Raw genomic sequence first — 17,756 nt, forward strand, 5'->3', positions numbered from 1 at the left:
TGTTGGGTCTTTTTTCAGTGAACTGCTCCCAAACCATTTGATTCTCCACAGCTCCTTACCTGTAAATGTATTACCTCAACCTTGTCATTACTGAGCAGCTTTATAGTTTTTCAGATTATATCTCCAGTTTGCACCTATCTGAATTCCAAGTCTGTTCTGCAAAGTAACTGCAGCTCCCAGCCAGCCATTTTACCTACACACGTAATCACCACTTCCACTGTTATCTTTGTCATTATTTAAATATGCAAATATTAAACAATGGAGGACCTGAGTAGGTACTTGTCAACACAGTCAATACGTCCTCTGTCTGACAGTCAACCTCTGACAACAACTCTGTCCACATATTATCCTGGGGGTTCTGTGCTTCCCCAAAGGTATTTTCACACAGACCATCTACAGCTGGTTACTTTTTTTTTTACCACATGAATCACTGTAAAGAAGTTCTAAACACAAAACTGATTTCACTCAGAAAGAAAAAAGAAAATAAATTGGTCTGTGCTAATTATTTTTTTATAAATCTACTTTGATTTACTGTTTTAGTTTGTGTTTACAAACAAAAATTTTTATTTTTTTTTCTGAGAGTTAAACTAATGGACCTATAACCTCCTGGTCCTGTATTTTAATTCCTCTGTTACAACACCAGAGACAAAGGAATTAAATGTTGTTGACGATTGCTCAACAGGATAACCATCAACTCTGGTATGGAGGGACTAATTTTAGAAGAGAAAGTGGTTTGGAGCCCATTCAATTGTCAGCGTTGCTGTGTCAGGTCAGGAAGGAATTCGCCAAATACCTCTGGGCTCTGGTCAGTTCTCATTTAACTTCCAGGTTGTCTCTAAAACACTGGTTCATTACCAAAGACATAGACAGGAGACAACTAGCTTCCTCCAAAATCATACAACATTTACAGCTTTGACCAGCATTTTTGTGTTTTGCGTTGGTTTAATCGGCATTCATGCAGACAGGTGTCTAACTTCAACCTTACAAGTCAAATTCTCTGAGGCTCTTAGGCCATACGACTCTGGGAAGTAGAAGAAAATAAAGCAAGGAGAAGACTGCCAATGCACGGGTCTTAATGGGTGGTAGATGAAAGGAGGAATGCTTCTTCAAATCCTTTAAATTAACAGCTCTCCTCTATCCACAGACTGTTCTTGGCCAATATCCGTAAGTAATTCGTAAGTAATGGAATTATGAAAAACAAGCTGCAGCTTCCAGAGTGTTGCAATTACCAGGGGATCATACGGCTTGAAGAACCATGGATGGCTACATGCCACAGAAAATTCTAAGTCAAAGGGTTGTAGTCAAAGGTTCCTTTAGCAAGCAACTTTCCAGCTTGAGATATAATAAAGAAAATTTGAGAGGTCTGGTATTTAAAAGGGAAACAATGACAAGGTAGATTACTTATTACACATATCTTGCAAACCGAGAAAGAAGTTATTAAAATGAGTGTCTCATCTGACCCCACTACTTTATGTTTTAAAAAAGGAATACAACTGATAACTTGTGAAAACATATGTGAAACTGGTTTACTAAAATTAAAAGACGGTAGTTACACCTGCACGCATGTCAAATATTTGATATTATTTAAGAGTGTAAAATCTCATTTTCCTATTCTCCTCTATTTTCACCAGAAGAAAAAAATGTTATCTTCCCTGCCATAAGCTATTTAAGAACACATATGAAAAGCAGTGTTTCAGCCGTTTTCATGCTATGTCATGTTAGATCTCCAGGGTCTTAATTATGAGATGAGAGGAGGCTCCTTAAGTAGTCAGTATAATCTCCAGAAGATTTAAAGCATTTAACTCAGCATTTCCCTTTTTTAGGCCAACTATGTTCACAGCACCAGGTTTTTAACGCCGTGGAAGCACTCTACTTAATTCAGAAAGCTTGAGTTGAGAATATACAAGTTTTCAGATGAATACCAAAAATGAAGTAAGCTCTTAGAAATGCTGTTTAAAATAATCTTTACAAACATAAATAGATATACTAGCAACATACCTGAAAAAGAACATGAACAGAGCAGCTGTGATGCAGAACAAAAGGACCTACAAGAAGGAAAAAGAGTGTTATTACATAAAACATCACACTACTACTGCATGTTCTGGATTATGAAGATTTTACAACTGTTACTATAAAAGTTACACTTTATTTATACGCTTGATGGGCCAGAATGAAAGCTTGTCTGAATCCACCAAAAAGGATTCTCTTGTTTCCAGTGGACTTTGAGCCATTCCTGTAGAAGTTAAAAACAATATGAAATCCAAACCGGGGTAGTGGGACAAGAGACACAGCAAATGATGCCACTTAAAATAGTCTGGAATAAAATAATAAATAATAAAATCATAATAAAACAATAGAATAGGGAAAAAATAATAAATCAATAGAATGAAAGCAATAAAGCAGTAGAATGGAAATTTAAACATTATCTTTTGACTGTCTTTGCTTTTGTGATTTATTCAAATATATTGCTAGTTTCAGTTTAAAAGGCAGGACATTTAAGACATCTGTACAGACAGCTGCTTCTGCTTAACCGCTTTCGAGCGAGTCTGAGAGTAGATAATTCTATTCCCAAATAAGAGTATCCTTTCTAATAGTTTACCTTCGTGTTGAATTCACTTGGAATAATCCAGTCTTGCTCTAGATTATGAAATAGTCAGTGAGCAAACTTAGCAGCTCTCTAGCACAGCAAGGGGAATGTCCTATTTCTTCCTCCCATTCCCTCTGCTCCCAGCTCAGTGCTCTTACATCCCCCTTACCACCTGCACAGTGACCCAAAAATGCTGAAGAAAACGACCTCAAGGAGGGAAAAAAAGTAAACCAAAACTTTGCAGAGTTTTATGCCAATTTGGTGAGATAAGGAGATCACTAGAAGGGTGTAAAGGCACCAGAGCAGGCACAGGCAAAAGGGATGGAGGGGGATCTCCGTGCCAGGAGCGGAGAAGCGGAGAAAGGATGAAGGCATCCTTCTTGAGATACCAACAAGCCGTTGTACCTTGACTGTAGAACTGCTTGTACATACAACTGTTTCAGGAACAACTACACCATGCTTTAAATTCATAACCTGCCTTACTCCGTGCCGTCTTTGCCAGATACAGCTGGAGAGCAAGAAAATACTGTTTTGTTCTAGATACACTGGCCCATATTCGTACCATCATTCAGGAGGCAAAAACCTTACAGAAAAATTGCAAGTGTTTTAGAAAACACTTGCACTTATTTTCAAGGGTTCAAGAAGTTTTGATCATGATAGGATACAGATAGCTTAAGTGAAAAGAAATGGAAATGCTGGCAGCAGTGCATATTTGAAGGTTATAAACACGCAGAACAGTAGGCTGCTGCATGTTGATATAGATCAGAAAGTGTGATAAAAATTTGAATAGGAAAAGTTTACAATGACTTTCAGAGGAAAAAAATCTTACAATGAGACTACTTCCCTTTTCTAAGTCCTCTGGTGTGTGACTTAAAATTAGGTCACACAAGACATTATAATGTTTACTGTGTAAACTACCCATTTTTTTTCCTTTTCCTTCACCAGTACTATCATATTTTATTATTCTGCATCAAAAATGTGAACATCTGAAATAGTTTTATATGAAATCATTAGGGTAAAGTGAGGACAATTATATATTTCAGTTCAAACTAGCAGCACCAGCAGACTTACATTTAAACCCGAGTTCTACTTAAAAAGATCTGCCCTAACCCTTCAAAGTTCAAACCGTATTTAATCATCCAAACAATAATCATCAGTTCTTTGGATGCCATTTCTGGGAGACAGAAGGGACAAGAAGCCTTGACAGCCCGAGCAATGATATTGAGAAATAAGTGAGAAATGGCAAAAAAACAGTTTTCTGGGGGGGAAAAAAAGTATGCCTTTGCATATTAAAAACACTCCATTAAATAGTCTCTTTTTCTATCCCTTTTTTCTGTTCTTAGACGAGCTTCATAACAACCTAACAAGTATACATGTGTACATCACTAAGATGCACTCTGAGCTTTCTCCTCTCCAAGCTAAACCATCCCAGCTCTCTCAGCCTCTCCTTGTATGAGAGATGCTCCAAGCCCTTAATCATCTTTGTGGCCCTTCACTCCAGCATGTTTATGCCTCTCTTGTACTGGGAAGCCCAGCACTGGACACAGCACTTCAGATTTGTCTCACCAGGGCTGAGTAGAGGGGAAGGGTCACCTCCCTCGACCTGCTGGCAATGCTTCTTCTAATGCAGCCCAAGAGGCTGGTGGCCTCCTTTGCTGGAAGGGCTTCTTGCTGGCTTATGATCAGCTTGGTGTCCACCAGGACTCCCAGGTTCTTTTCTGCAAAGCTGCTTTCCAGATGCCCCCAGCATACACTGCTGCCTGGGGTTATTCCTCCCCAGGGGCAAGACTGGGCAATTCCCTTTGCTGGACCTCATGAGGTTCCTGTCGGCCCATTTCTCCAGTCTGTTGATGTTCCTCAGGATGGCAGCACAACTACCTGGTGCAGCAACAACTCCTCACAGTTTTGTATCATTTGCAAGCCTGCTGAGGGTGCAGCCTCCTGTCCACTCATCCAGGTCATTAGTGAAGATGCTACTGACCCCACTATGGACCCCTGGGGTACACCACCAGTGACTGGCCTCCCACTGGACTTTGTGCTGCTGATCACAACCCTTCGAGCCTGCCAGTTCAGCTCAGCCAGTTTTCAGTCCACCTCACCATCCACCTATCACCAATTTGTCTATGATCCATATTCTATTTGGCAAAATCCAAGCAACTTAAAGTACTTACAGAACTTGCTTAATCAAACCCTATAGTTATCAGATGTCTTCCAGAACTTAAAAATATTCTTTGAAAAAAAATAAGATGTGGAAGACCTTGGCCAGGTGGAAAACAGGAAACTGGTACCAATTTTTGCAAACGAGAAGTTCAGGGAATATTAGATGGTCAACCAGGCCACTTCTAATATCCACAACTATACTAGAATAAATTATTTGAAACAGACAGTTTATAAACATCTAGATAACAAGACGGTAAAAAACAACCAACACAATAAACAAGTAAATTAAAACTATTTTAATTTTCTTCTTTGACAGATGTTTTAAGGAAAGGAGCAAGTATAATTTGTCTGAGCTTTGATGCACCTTTGTGGTAGTTGCATATGTTAATTAATTAAGTGGGCACAGAGATGCTCAAGATCACTACAGGAGAAAACTCTAATAGCAGTTCATTATGAAACTAAAAGGTATTTTAACTGAGGTCACCCAAAGAGGTTTTGCTTCCCTCTTCAGTAATGATTTGAATGATGGAACAGAGATTATGTCACAAATTCACAACATACTTTAGAGGCCAGGTCTTCACGTAAAGTGATTGGATTGCCCAAAGTCAACAAGACGAAATTCAATAAAAACAAGTATGAAGTACTTGGCAGGAGAAGTCACATACACAAAAAAAACATGAGAAGAAACAACTGCATAGGCAGTACAAGAGTATAACAAATTCCGCAGAACACAAATAGGCACCAGCAATGCGAGGCTGTGGAAAGCTCTGTAGAATTGCTTCTAAAAGAGTCCATAATGCTGAGGAGGTAAGACATCACAGAGAAAAAATACTAAGGCTTACAGAAACACAACTCTAAATATTGAGTGAATTTAAGCCTTAAAATCTAGTGAGCAGGAAGTCTCATTTGGGATTTTTCCTGCAGAGTCCATCACTTTTTCATTTACGATACAAGGTCAACAAATTGTGCTTGGCAACACACAGACCTTGAAACTTTCCAGCTGCAACAGATACAACAAGCAGACAACCTACATGTTTCTAATGAGAATGATACACACTAAATATTTGAACATTTTTAAAGAGAGGTGCACAGGTTACAAGGAAAAATCCCTATGCTCCAGGACAGGTTAGCATATTTGGTAAGGTGAGCACTGCAATTTGATTGATTACATTGTACTTTACTGTACTATACTAAAACTTAATGAACAAAGAGGAAAGTTGCTGACAAAACTTAAGAGGTACTTTTCCCAGATCTCTGTTGGCTGACAAAGACCTTTCCCCCCCCAAAGAAAGCTTAGCCCTCGTATAAAGAGTATCACAAAGGAACATTCAGCAGTTCCCAGTTCTGAACACAAAACAAAAAGCTCTGGCTGAAAGTGGTTACCACCAGTCCCAGGAACACCAGCAGCCCCAGGAACACCAGCAGCAGCAGCTCACAGATAACTTGCCCTCACAGCCACATAGAAATCTTGGACCAGAGAAAGGAAAAATAACATTGACAAAACTGTTAAAACTACTCTCAAGTCTCGTGTATTCTGAATTTTCATGCATATTGCCTATTCGCAAGATTACATGTATCTTCCTTAAGCATTTTCATTATAGTCTGATTTCCTGGGGTAAAAAAAGTCTCTGATCGGAAGCTGCTGGTCGTCCCATACAGCCAGAATAAAGAGTAGGACTGAAGTCTGTGGTAAAGTAACAGAGACCTTGTAATTAAAAAGCCCTGAAGATACACGTAATCCATGTAAATGAAGACAGGAGGAGGGAAAAGGGACAGATCAGTGATATCAGCTGGTAGAAGCTGCCCTGGTTTTGTCTGGGATAGAGTTAATTTTCCTTCTAGTAGCTGGTACAGTGCTGTGTTTTGGATTTAGGGTGAGAATGATGTTGATAACACACCGATGTTTTAGTTGTTGCTAGGTAATGCTTACACCAGTCAAGGACTTCTCAGCTTCCCATGCTCTACCGACTGAGAAGGCTGGAGGTGCACAAGAAGCTGGGAGGGGGCACAGCCAGGACAGCTGACCCCAACTGGCCAAAGGGACATTCCATACCATGGGACGTCATGCTCAGTACATAAACTGGGGAAAGCTGGCCGGGGGGGCCGCTGCTCAGGGGCTGGTTGGGCATCGGTCAGCGAGTGGTGAGCAATTGCATCGTGCATCACTTGCTTTGTATATTCTTTTTTTATTATTATTATTATATTTCAATTATTAAACTGTTCTTATCTCAACCCACGAGTTTTCTCACTTCTACCCTTCTGATTCTCTCCCCCATCCCACCGGGGGGGGGAGCCAGCGGGGAGGGAAGTGAGTGAGCGGCTGTGTGGTTCTCAGTTGCTGGCTGAGGTTAAACCACAACAGAAGAATTTAGAGTGTTGGAGCTACAGTTCAACACTGAATAGTGTTAAATCCAGCTCACAGAAGACCTGAGGCTGTTTCAACCACTGGCACATCAACACTTGACTTCAAGCATGTTCACGAAGCCTGAAAACCATCACGTTCTTGATCAATCACTTTGCAATGCATGCGAGAGCTACACCTACGCTCAATGACAAAAAAACAAAAAAGTTACTACTCCTAGTTCTTGAAGGCTGTGTGCTACAGAAAAAAGAACTGTCAGCTAAGGTCTGTCCAAGGAAAATTTTATTGGTAAAAATCATGGAAAATTAAAAACCCTGATGACATTTGACTAGCAGACCAGTTAAAAGAAGTCCCTCCAATAATTATTACTTGACCCAATTTCTTCCAAAAGTTACAAAGAAGGGAAAGTGGACTTACTACTATTTTTCCATATGTATTATTTGGTCTACTGAGAAAAACCTAGCTTTACCCGTAAATCCACAGAGCTACACAAACAGCATTATAATTATATTTTGGTGTAAATCATAGGAATTTTTCAACTGATGGTTGTGGTTCCTGAATTTTATTTCAAGACATGTTATTGCTCCAATAAAAATGCTATCTACAGCTCTTAGCATGAAGATCATCTCTTAAGCAAGCTCCCTTCTTATAAAATAAAAAATTTAAAATAATGGAACTAGACATGCAGATTAATGTAATGGGTTTGTACTCCAAGATCAAGGAACTAAATGTGCATGGAATACCTCTTTTCTGCCTGCACATTACATAATGTAAACCGTAGTGTCCTAATCAATGAAATGTCTTTATAAAATTTATGTGCTATTCTTTTCCAGTAACAAAGTATCTGGTTAAAATCCATAAACCTTTCTTTAATTTTATAGTAGTTAAAGGGGATAGAAATCACAGAATCCTTCTGATTAATTAGACAAAGATACCAGAAGTCATATAGAAAGAAGTTATGTGAAAATACATGTCACGTTTCATTATGTTCAGCCACTTGAAATCTGAGCTGATGATCACTCTTACTAATGCAAGTAGTTACTTTTTAGTATTATTTAATGCCCCAGGCAAAAAATTATCATACTAAATAATTACCTGATGGAATTAGTCACCATTGCTGACAAGGCAGTTCTTACAGATGACAGCTACATCTTCACCTGTATGAGACTAAAGGGCAGGACTTCAGCCCTAAACCCATGAGCTGCTAATAATATCAGCTATACCACTGGAGTTCACTGCTATAAGCAGCACTTACACTCTGACACGGTGCAGAGGAAGGCTGTAGCAGCCACTTACTACTAGATTATATCAGCAATGGGTTTGGCAAGTGGCTTTCCTGAGCACCGAACTAGTTTCTATCTGTTCTCCCACTCTCCGCCTTAGTTCTCTATTTACTGTCCCAAGTGAGTAAAAATCACTTGGGGAGGTTTTTATTGTGCCCCCATCACATTTTCCCACCTCTTAGACTGCTGGTTTTTTTGGGCTAGCGCACTGATAGCAATGCTATCATAACGTTATTCTCACCAGCTAGAGAGCTAACAAAAAACAAGAGGCAGCTACAAAGAGCAATTTAATGTCCAGAATACATGACTTTCAATAAAACTAAAGATGCCAGTATCTCAATGCTTTTGGCTTATTCAAGGGAAGACGCAGAGGTGGTTGGAGTATCACTACAAGAGCCTGCATGAGCAAAGACTATTCTTTAGCTTGACAGAAAAAAACGTATGACGGTGAGAACCTGAAATCTGCCAAATTCAGACTAGTAAGATGGCAACTTTTCCTCCGGTTAGTAAGATTAATTAACCAAATACGATTAGACTGTTTTGTGTACCATGAGTTGTACACTCGATGCACAATGTGGTAAGATTCACTGGCCAGTCTTAACCAGTAAATGACTAGATGATTATAATGGTCTCCTGTGGTGTCCGCATTCATGAAAACAGTATTATTAGCGTGTGTATTTTAAATGAACACACTACGTACACTAAAACAAGCATTTCTACACACCTCAGCAAAAGCTTCTGAATCCTTTGCTCTTTATTTAAATTTCAGTATTGAATATAATACATACTTCAGATCTGTCCAATGACGTATTAAGGCTATAGTGAAAATATAGCGAAGGCTGAAGGGAAAATACACTCCCAAATCCTGCAGCAGCTCCAGCATTATTGCAACCATCCAGCTTTCCATGTCTCAGAGTCCCTCGTTCCTCTCTGTGTCTCATAGATGGCACCTCAGAGGACCAAACAGTCTCTTAGACAGGGCCAGGGTGTTTTGAACAACTAATTTCTGTATTTAGCCACAAAATCCTTGTATTTCAATCCCCCACGGAGACGGAAGGAGCCAACGGGGAATGCAAAGCACTCTTGAGTTTCCTCAAGCATGTACAGGTCTGGAACAACCAATACTCCAAGTCCAAGATCTGACACAGATCTAACAAAACACGTGCACCATAATCAAATATTACTGTCAGTACCTGCTGGGTACAACTATCTACAGACAGTTTGGCACAGTCTGATTACTCTGAAGTCATATACTCTCTCTTCTCTTTTACACACTAATTAAAAAATTGTGATCTACTTTTTTTTTAATTTCCATTTAAATAGTAATCTTTATACTAGCCCTTATTTTTCTATTAATAGCACCCTTCAATTCCTAAGAACTGCAGTGAGTAGCAAGAATGAGCTTCCCAGTGTTGCCATTGCTTCTTAAAGAAGTCACACAGTTCCTGCGCATAAACGTCATCATTCAAGTTTTTAAAACAAAGATATAAAGGTATTTCATGTTGAAAACAGGTAATTCCGTTTTGTACAAAAGCATAACAACTTATGGAAAATGGTGGTTATTTTTTACCAAGCTTGAATTTCTAGTGATCCCAAAAGACATATGCCAATTGATAACCCTAAAATGGAACCATCTCTCTCTGGACATTTAAGTTATGCAATGTTTTACCTTCTTTCTATAGTAAACCCTGTTAAATCAAAATCTTTATAGCACCTGGTGTCCTCCTCTACTTGAAATCCACCGTATTTGGGGAGAATTTCACGAGCTATCAGAAGTATTGGCAAAAACTCGTCATAACTTTGGTCATCCACATAATGATTATTTTTCTAGTTGAAATTAAGTAACTTCTGAAGCAATGCAACATTGCTGCTGCTTTAAAATTGACAGGCTTTACGAAAATGTAGAAAACAATTTGTCAGATCCTTACTGGGCACTGGGCCAATTTAGCTACACCTACACCATTTCAGCTATTAAAGGCTCCTGATTTTTTCCTGCCAGCAAGCCTCAAGCAATCTCTAGGCTGATAAAATCAAAAGAAACACCAGTATGCGTTATTAAACAAGAGATTATATAGATTCATGTTAAAGCACTGTCGTTTGATCATGATTAAATGATTACAATTGGCAAATGTAGAAGGTAACTGAGCCAAGACAGGGAGCACCTGCCAGTCTCAGAAGAGTATGGAAGAATAAAAGAGAAAATTAAACCCTTGGTTTTCTAGTTCACAAATTCCGTATATATACATATAGTTAAGCACTTCAACACCCTACATTTGTTTTCTCACAAAACACTTGTCAAGTCTCCCTCCATTTTTTATGTTATCTTAACTACAACAAACAATGCTACAACATACTGTAACAGAGCCACGAAACAGCCTTTCTTAAAGCTCTTGATGAGAGTCCACTGCTTTCAAGGACACACAACGCTTGAGAGACTGAAGTATAAAAAAAGTAACTGAGAAATGAAACAGCAGTACCTTACTATTGCGCCTTCCTAAAAGAGTGAAGAAGAGCTATTTTACAGCATATCATATTGGAAGAGCTGGTCCGGGCTCACTTCTCAAACTAATCAAGCCTTTGAAACACAACTGGCAGGCGGCTCCAACACCGAGCAATGGTGACACACCTCCAATCCTATTCTGTATATTCTGGTACTCCCAGGTCTCCAAGTCACATCCCAGGCTATAAAACATAAACCCGCAATTATCAGCTGTAAAAACATCATTCTGTTAGGCTGCCACACAGCCACCTTCTCATTTCAAATAGTATCTAACTAGAAAAAAGCGCACACACAAAAATATATATACACAGAAAGTAAGTACAATACCTTAGGGCAACAGAGACATCAAATTATTTGAGAGGGCTGCTCTTTCCTGAATTAAAAAAAATAGTTGTCTGGCTTAGTAATAATTACAAGAGGAAGAAAAGAGCAGGAGGAAACTCCAGCCAACATATCACACGAACAAGAAACTACCTTCCTGAAACAAAATACTAAGAATGAATCACAACAAATATTCTAAAGATAACAACTTTTAAAAAATCAAGTCTTTTTTTTTTCTCCCGTAGTGTAAGGTGTATTTAAATTAAGCAAATTTATTTTTTTCCCCGTGCATCTGGTTGGATAACACTATGGACTCAATTGCTCACTACAGAGACATGTAGAGTATCACATGCATAACCTACACTTAAAGGGGATAAATAGAATTGAAAGACGTGATGCTTCCTTAAAGACAGCTCATTTTTAAGTTACTATTGTATGAAATGCCCCCAAATTAACTGAAGTCAATGACACATCTCCACTGACCACCCAGACACTGCATCAGAATCAAGGAGGAGGAGGATGTAAGCATCATCTTTATATTCTGAAAATAACATTTAGATGTATCTTCTTCAAGACAAACCTTTTGTAGCAGCTGTTTTTCCTTATTTTGCATTTACCAGCATGGGGGGAAAAAAGCATAAAAGCTAGCGGCTTGGTGTGGCTCATTAGGAGGATCGTGCTCGGTGCTTCTGCAACATGTTCCCGCCTGAGGTCTGTGTTCTGCTCACAGTGGCACACGTGCTCGCACACCCTGCCTCGCACAATCAAGTGCCCCTCCCCTAAAACTGTACCTTGATAGACGGCATCAGTACATTCAAACACGAACAGAAACACTGTCAAATGGATTGCTGTTGAAAGGTTACTCTTGGATTCTGATCAACAAGGGAAAAATGAACAGCTTCGGTGATTAGTCCCTACAAGAGACAATTTTTGCGATGAGACATGGTAAATTCTCGATTTACACACCACAAGCAATGTATTAAACATGACACTGCCATATTTTCAGTTCATTTCCCATTTCCTGACATAGCTCAGCTTTAAGCCCCCCAACCGTGACTTTAATACTCAGACAGTTGGAGGTTTGGGGGCTTTTTTGTTTTCTACATTTGCTTTGTTTTTGGAGGCCTCTTGAGAAAACCAGCATGCCCTCAGCAGGGCAAGTCTTGCTGAATTAGGCCTGCCTGGGTGGACGTGCACTTTGATGACTTTTGAAACCTTGATTTTCATTACTGTGTTTTAAGATAATAACTAACAGCCATTCAGCAGATTTTATAGTTCATTTCTAATTACCAAGGAATATTTGCAGTTATGTTGACTGTATTTTTTCGATAGGTACAGTTTTCACAAAGACAATTTCTCTACAAGTTTTTGAAAGTCAAGAATTTGACTAATGAAAAATTTTCATATGAAAAAACAAGCATAGATCAAAAAGAAATCCTCTCTCTTAAAAGGCTTCCTAGTGCTTGTGAACTAGAAAGCCTTCTTAGATAGAGCTTTTCAAAGCAGGGAATATAGAAAATTCTCCATGAAACAAATCCAAAACATTTATCAGTCAGTAAAAGCATATGTCCAGCTCTGTTTAAATACCCAGGTTGTCTCTGTCCGAGAACCAGGAGTAAGACAGACACACAGTAAGGCAGGACACAAGAACAACTCGATACCCTCCCGCTGTGAGAATGATTAGACACGAAGTGGAGTCACATGGTCACTTGTAATCCTTCACAGTGCTCAGGCACTCAGAAACTGAAATAGTTCAAGTTTCTCTGCCTTTCAGATATAAACAGTCTCTAGCTCATAGAAAGCTAACTGTGGTAAGGCACCTATGGTATTTGATCAAATTCTTCAGAGATCTATTAACAAAACAAAATAAAACCCCTTCCTCTTCCCAACAAAGGTGTGTTGAAACTATGGAATGAAGCAAAAATTAGGGGAGTATTCTTGACCAATACCTCACCAACAATACCATGTACAAAGAGAATTAATATAGTTAATGTTTTAAAAGTCAATATCCTTGAGAAGAACAAGCTTCATGAGAGTGAAAATTAATATATAAACATATATATATATGTATATATATGGGCACACCAGAAAGAGTCCAGTGAAGGACCACAAAGATGATCAAGGGCTTGGAGGAGAGGCTGAGATAACTGGGGTTGTTTAGTCTGGAGAAGAGAAGACCCAGGGAGGGATCTTAGCAATGTGTATAAATAAATTCCCGGTGGGGTGAACTAAGAAGGCTGAGTTCGCCTCTTCTCAGTGGCACCCAGTGACAGGAAAGGAGGCAATGGGCATAAGGGGAAATACATGAAATTCTGTTTAAATCTAAGAAATACCTTTTTTCTTGTGAGAGTGGTCAGGCCCAGCGAAGCCTCCATCCTTGGAGGTACTCAAAACTCAATCAGACAAAGCCCTGAGCAACCTGCTCCAGTAGACTGTGCTTTGAGGAGGGAGGCTGGACTAGTTGACCTCCAGAGGTGACTTCTAACCTCAACTCTTCTGTGAGTTGGTGAAGTACTAGATCCTAGAATAGCCTAGCAAACTGCATTTGCATACAGACTCTATATAGAACCACACTGTACTGAACTACATTACAAAAAGAAGTATTTTTTCCCCTTGTTTATAAAAAAAGATATATCTGTTTGCCTAGTGATTTTTCTAAATCAATGATACATTAACACAAATTGGAGAGAAAATGTCCAACTGCTTGGAACAAAGAATGCCACATAATGTAACAAATCTAGCTTTACATTATGCTTTTAATGCAATAATAAATAGCTTAGACTAGTGCCAAAGTAATACAATTGCAATTCAGTCATGTAGATGTTGGAGAACGCAAACAGATTTCAAAAGTTGATTTGCACTCCCGAACAATAACTTGATCTTGCATTCATTAGTGGTTTTTTACACATGCAAATATTCCCAGTAACTTCCAGTGAGTAAAATACCTCAGTGATTAACCCTCATAGACTGTGTGGTCTGCACCCATCTGTTTCTGTTCAAATGACTTTGAGAAAAATAATGTAGATACTCTTTCATGTATCTATAATTAAGGTTGATTTTGTGTCAGGTTGTTTTCATTTCGGGTATTTTGGTATTTCTATAGGGATTTAGCAGCTGTTTCACCTTTCCCCACTTACAGCTCTGAGTGTAATATAACTTTTCAGGGTATTTACAACCAAAGAATGAATATAAGTGAATGTAATTAGAAGTGCAATGGTATCAAATCATTGAGCTTATCTAATTCTCATTCAATTCCCAAATCTAACTTGTACGCACCAAGGCTAATTTTTATTCCTGGCTTTATCATCTTTTGCATGAGTTATTTAGTTGCCTTGCCTCATTTTTCCTTTCCTTTAGCATTCATGGTTCTCTTATCAGTGTGATTTCAACTATAAGTTTCTTGTACTTAAAATGCCCAGTTCTGGACAACTGCAACTATTCTCTGGCATTGTTTTCACCATCCTCAAGTTGCACAAACGTGTTCCTAACTTGACTTGGACCAGTGTAGACTTTTATCAGGAAATAATATTACCTCAAAAACTTGAAACTGAAATTCTGTTTCACACAAAAACTGTTCTTACCAGCTTTCTCCCATTAGCTGAAGTGATCCTCATTTCTTAATCCCAGAAATCAAAAAAGCCCTACAATTAGTTTCCTCTTTCTGACCATATTAGTTTGCATGCTAGTCTGACACAGGCAAGGAAACTACATTTTTAACCGTTAACTCTGGGCAATTAACAAACTTACACAGAATATTACCTCCAGAACTTATAGCCTGGTTTCAACCCAATTCAGCGAAGCAACACGTCTCAGAGAATTACATTCCTGCAAGATCCATTGAAATCAGCAGCTGGGTGGTAAAGAGAGGCCAAAATTAGTGCCCCCATCACCAGAAGAAGTTTCTGACTGCACATGGAAGCCATCTCCTCCCTTTGGCCTGCTATTTTTCAATAAAATCGCTGAAAACAGTTACAGTTAAGATGTATGTTGTACATGCAGCTTAGTCTTGAGGAAAAAACAGAAAAATAAAATTACTTTATGTCAAATAACACCCTAAATAACGTGCAATGCTTCTGAATACAACACCAAACCTACACACACATTCTGAAGAAACTTCAAATGCTAAGAAAAATCTACTTTAGCATTTGTTCTACACTTAACTCCAATTTTATCCTAAATTATGCCAGGAACACCTTTAAAATATATGATCTACAAGGAGTAAACTTTTCCACGTTTCTTTAGATTCACCATGTTACATCAGAGTAAAATACTTCTGAAATAGCTGAAACAGGCCCATTTCATTGAATTTGGGCCCCCAAAATGCTACACAGGGCTTTGTTCTTGCTGTTTTAAATATTCATTCACTTCAGAACTACAGACAACCTGCAAAATTGCTATCATTTTAAACTTTCAGATATTTTTATATATGTATAATTATATTCATTGTTAACATGCTACAGGGTTCAGGATATTCATCGGCAACACATGCAAGAGTTTTATAGTATACCACTGGACCATACTGAACCAAATTTAAAAATCTACACTTCAACTCTATATTTGAAGCCTAAGATTGTCTAAGATTGGGTCACTGCAATACTACTACAAGCTGATGAGTTATGAGTTCTTCATGACAGCTACACATTTCACTGTGCAGGTTTGCTCGTCACTGGGCTGTGTCTCAGGTCAGGCTGAAGCTTCATGAATTACTTTCAGGCAACGTCAACTTACGTAGTCACCGCTCCGCATCTCCAGTACCTTTTTTTGCTGATTACTGCCATGTGTCTTCTGCTGGCACAGAGATGCACAGGAAAACAAATCATAGACCTGATCCATCTGAAAGTAACTATTTTCCCCTCCCAAGGACTGAACAGGGGCAGGAGCAGGCAGCTGAGGTTCCTGCCTGCCTAAATCAGTTTAAGCCACACAGAAATCAAATCGTAGCCTGTTACACACTGCAAACTCCTAACAAAGCAGTCAATTCAACCAGCACGATTTGAACCTCCCATCTTTTTAACTTCGATGAATAAACGTGAAGTACTTGTGAACTATTCAAATTAGGATACATTGAAAATTCAGAATTAGAAATATACTTGAAATATAACGTTGCAAATGAAAACTACAAAAACGCTAACATCTCTAAATATTAAATCCATATGTAAGCTGAAATTTAAATCTGGTTACTTATCCTACAAGAGCATTACAAATGTAGTAAATACTAAAATAGCAATAAATTTTCTTAGTAGCCTGTGCGGATGTCTCATATTAGGCTCCTGAACATAACTCCTTAGCTCATGTTACGGATATCATCCAAGATTTCATCTCCACCATGAGGATATCTGCTTGCCTCTTTTTCTTCCAGAGCTCATAATCACCAAAGAATTACAAGGTTTGATATTACCTTAGTATCCAAAAAGGAACTGCAAGAGATATTTGTCTTTAAAAGTTTACAGGTGTTGAAATAATTTCCTTGCTGCAAAACACATGTATTACAATAATACTCCAAGCATAATATTCTGTGCAAGGCAGCGTCATGAAAGCCACTGTATCCAGTAATCATTCATACTGGTGAAAATTATAAACAGTATCAGAACATGATGAAATTCTAATAAGCACTAAAAACTAGTAAAGGGACAGGTTTAAAGTAGTAGAAATAAACAATGTATTTTCATAATTCAGAAATAAACAGCATGGTTTTCCCACTATTGCAACCATCTAAGTATTAATTAAAGCAGTGTACTTGATAATTAGAGTTAGATGAACAAATTTTAAAATTACTATAAATTATAGCATGCTCAGCCATACTGTAATTTAGTTACAACAGACAAATAGTTATTTTTCAGCCTCAAAAATTTCCTGATCCACATGTCCGAGCCCGTAGCCGCCCTCTCTGTTCTGCTGGTGAAACTGCAGGCAGGGCGGGAAGGAGCTGAGGAAGCCAATACTGCAGCCAGGAGAAATATGCATTAAAGAATGCGCTCAGGAACCATGGATTTCTTTTCTTAAAAATTATGTACGACTAGCAGACACTTACCAAATTTTTTTTTATACATACATATACAATGGTATCTTGGTGTTTACTAATTGAAGAAAAAGTATTTAAAATTGATCATGGTTATTTATGTTTATGCATAAATCATGGCACCTTGCACATGATGTCATTTAACATCAGTATTTCTGTATCTTTCCACTACTTTGGCAGAGTTTTCAATAACATTGTGAACTACACGCGTTTCTTTGCGAGTAAGAGCCCCCTTGAGAACGTGAAGAGGGGGAAATAGCACGGTAAGCTAAAATGCCTCTCACATTTCCCAAGATAGGAGCCTCCACAATGTACAGCTGACACTAGCTGTCATCGTGAGATACAGTTAACTCCTCAGGGTAACGAGGGCTCTTAACAATTAACATTTTATGTGAGCATGCTAGGAAAGACATACAATCAGAATTGTTTGGAAGGGGGTGAAAGCAGAGATCATGTTATCTGTTGAATGAAGGAGTTCATGCTGCGATAGAATTACTTTTCAGTGAAGCTTCCTGAGAAGGCAT

The 17,756-nt window shown here is 38.5% G+C and overlaps 1 protein-coding gene across 1 annotated transcript in view; it reads right to left on the minus strand.

Moving 5' to 3' along the window:
* The window catches only part of TMEM135 (transmembrane protein 135), a 174,991-nt gene that overhangs the window by 62,463 nt on the left and 94,772 nt on the right, over positions 1-17,756 (minus strand). Inside the window, 1 exon segment of the mRNA XM_009323476.1 lies at positions 1,999-2,045. Coding sequence (XP_009321751.1) covers positions 1,999-2,045 — 47 coding nt within the window.

Source organism: Pygoscelis adeliae, unplaced genomic scaffold, assembly GCF_000699105.1.
Source record: "Pygoscelis adeliae isolate BGI_AS28 unplaced genomic scaffold, ASM69910v1 Scaffold84, whole genome shotgun sequence".
In the NCBI taxonomy this organism is placed as follows: Eukaryota; Metazoa; Chordata; class Aves; order Sphenisciformes; family Spheniscidae; genus Pygoscelis; species Pygoscelis adeliae.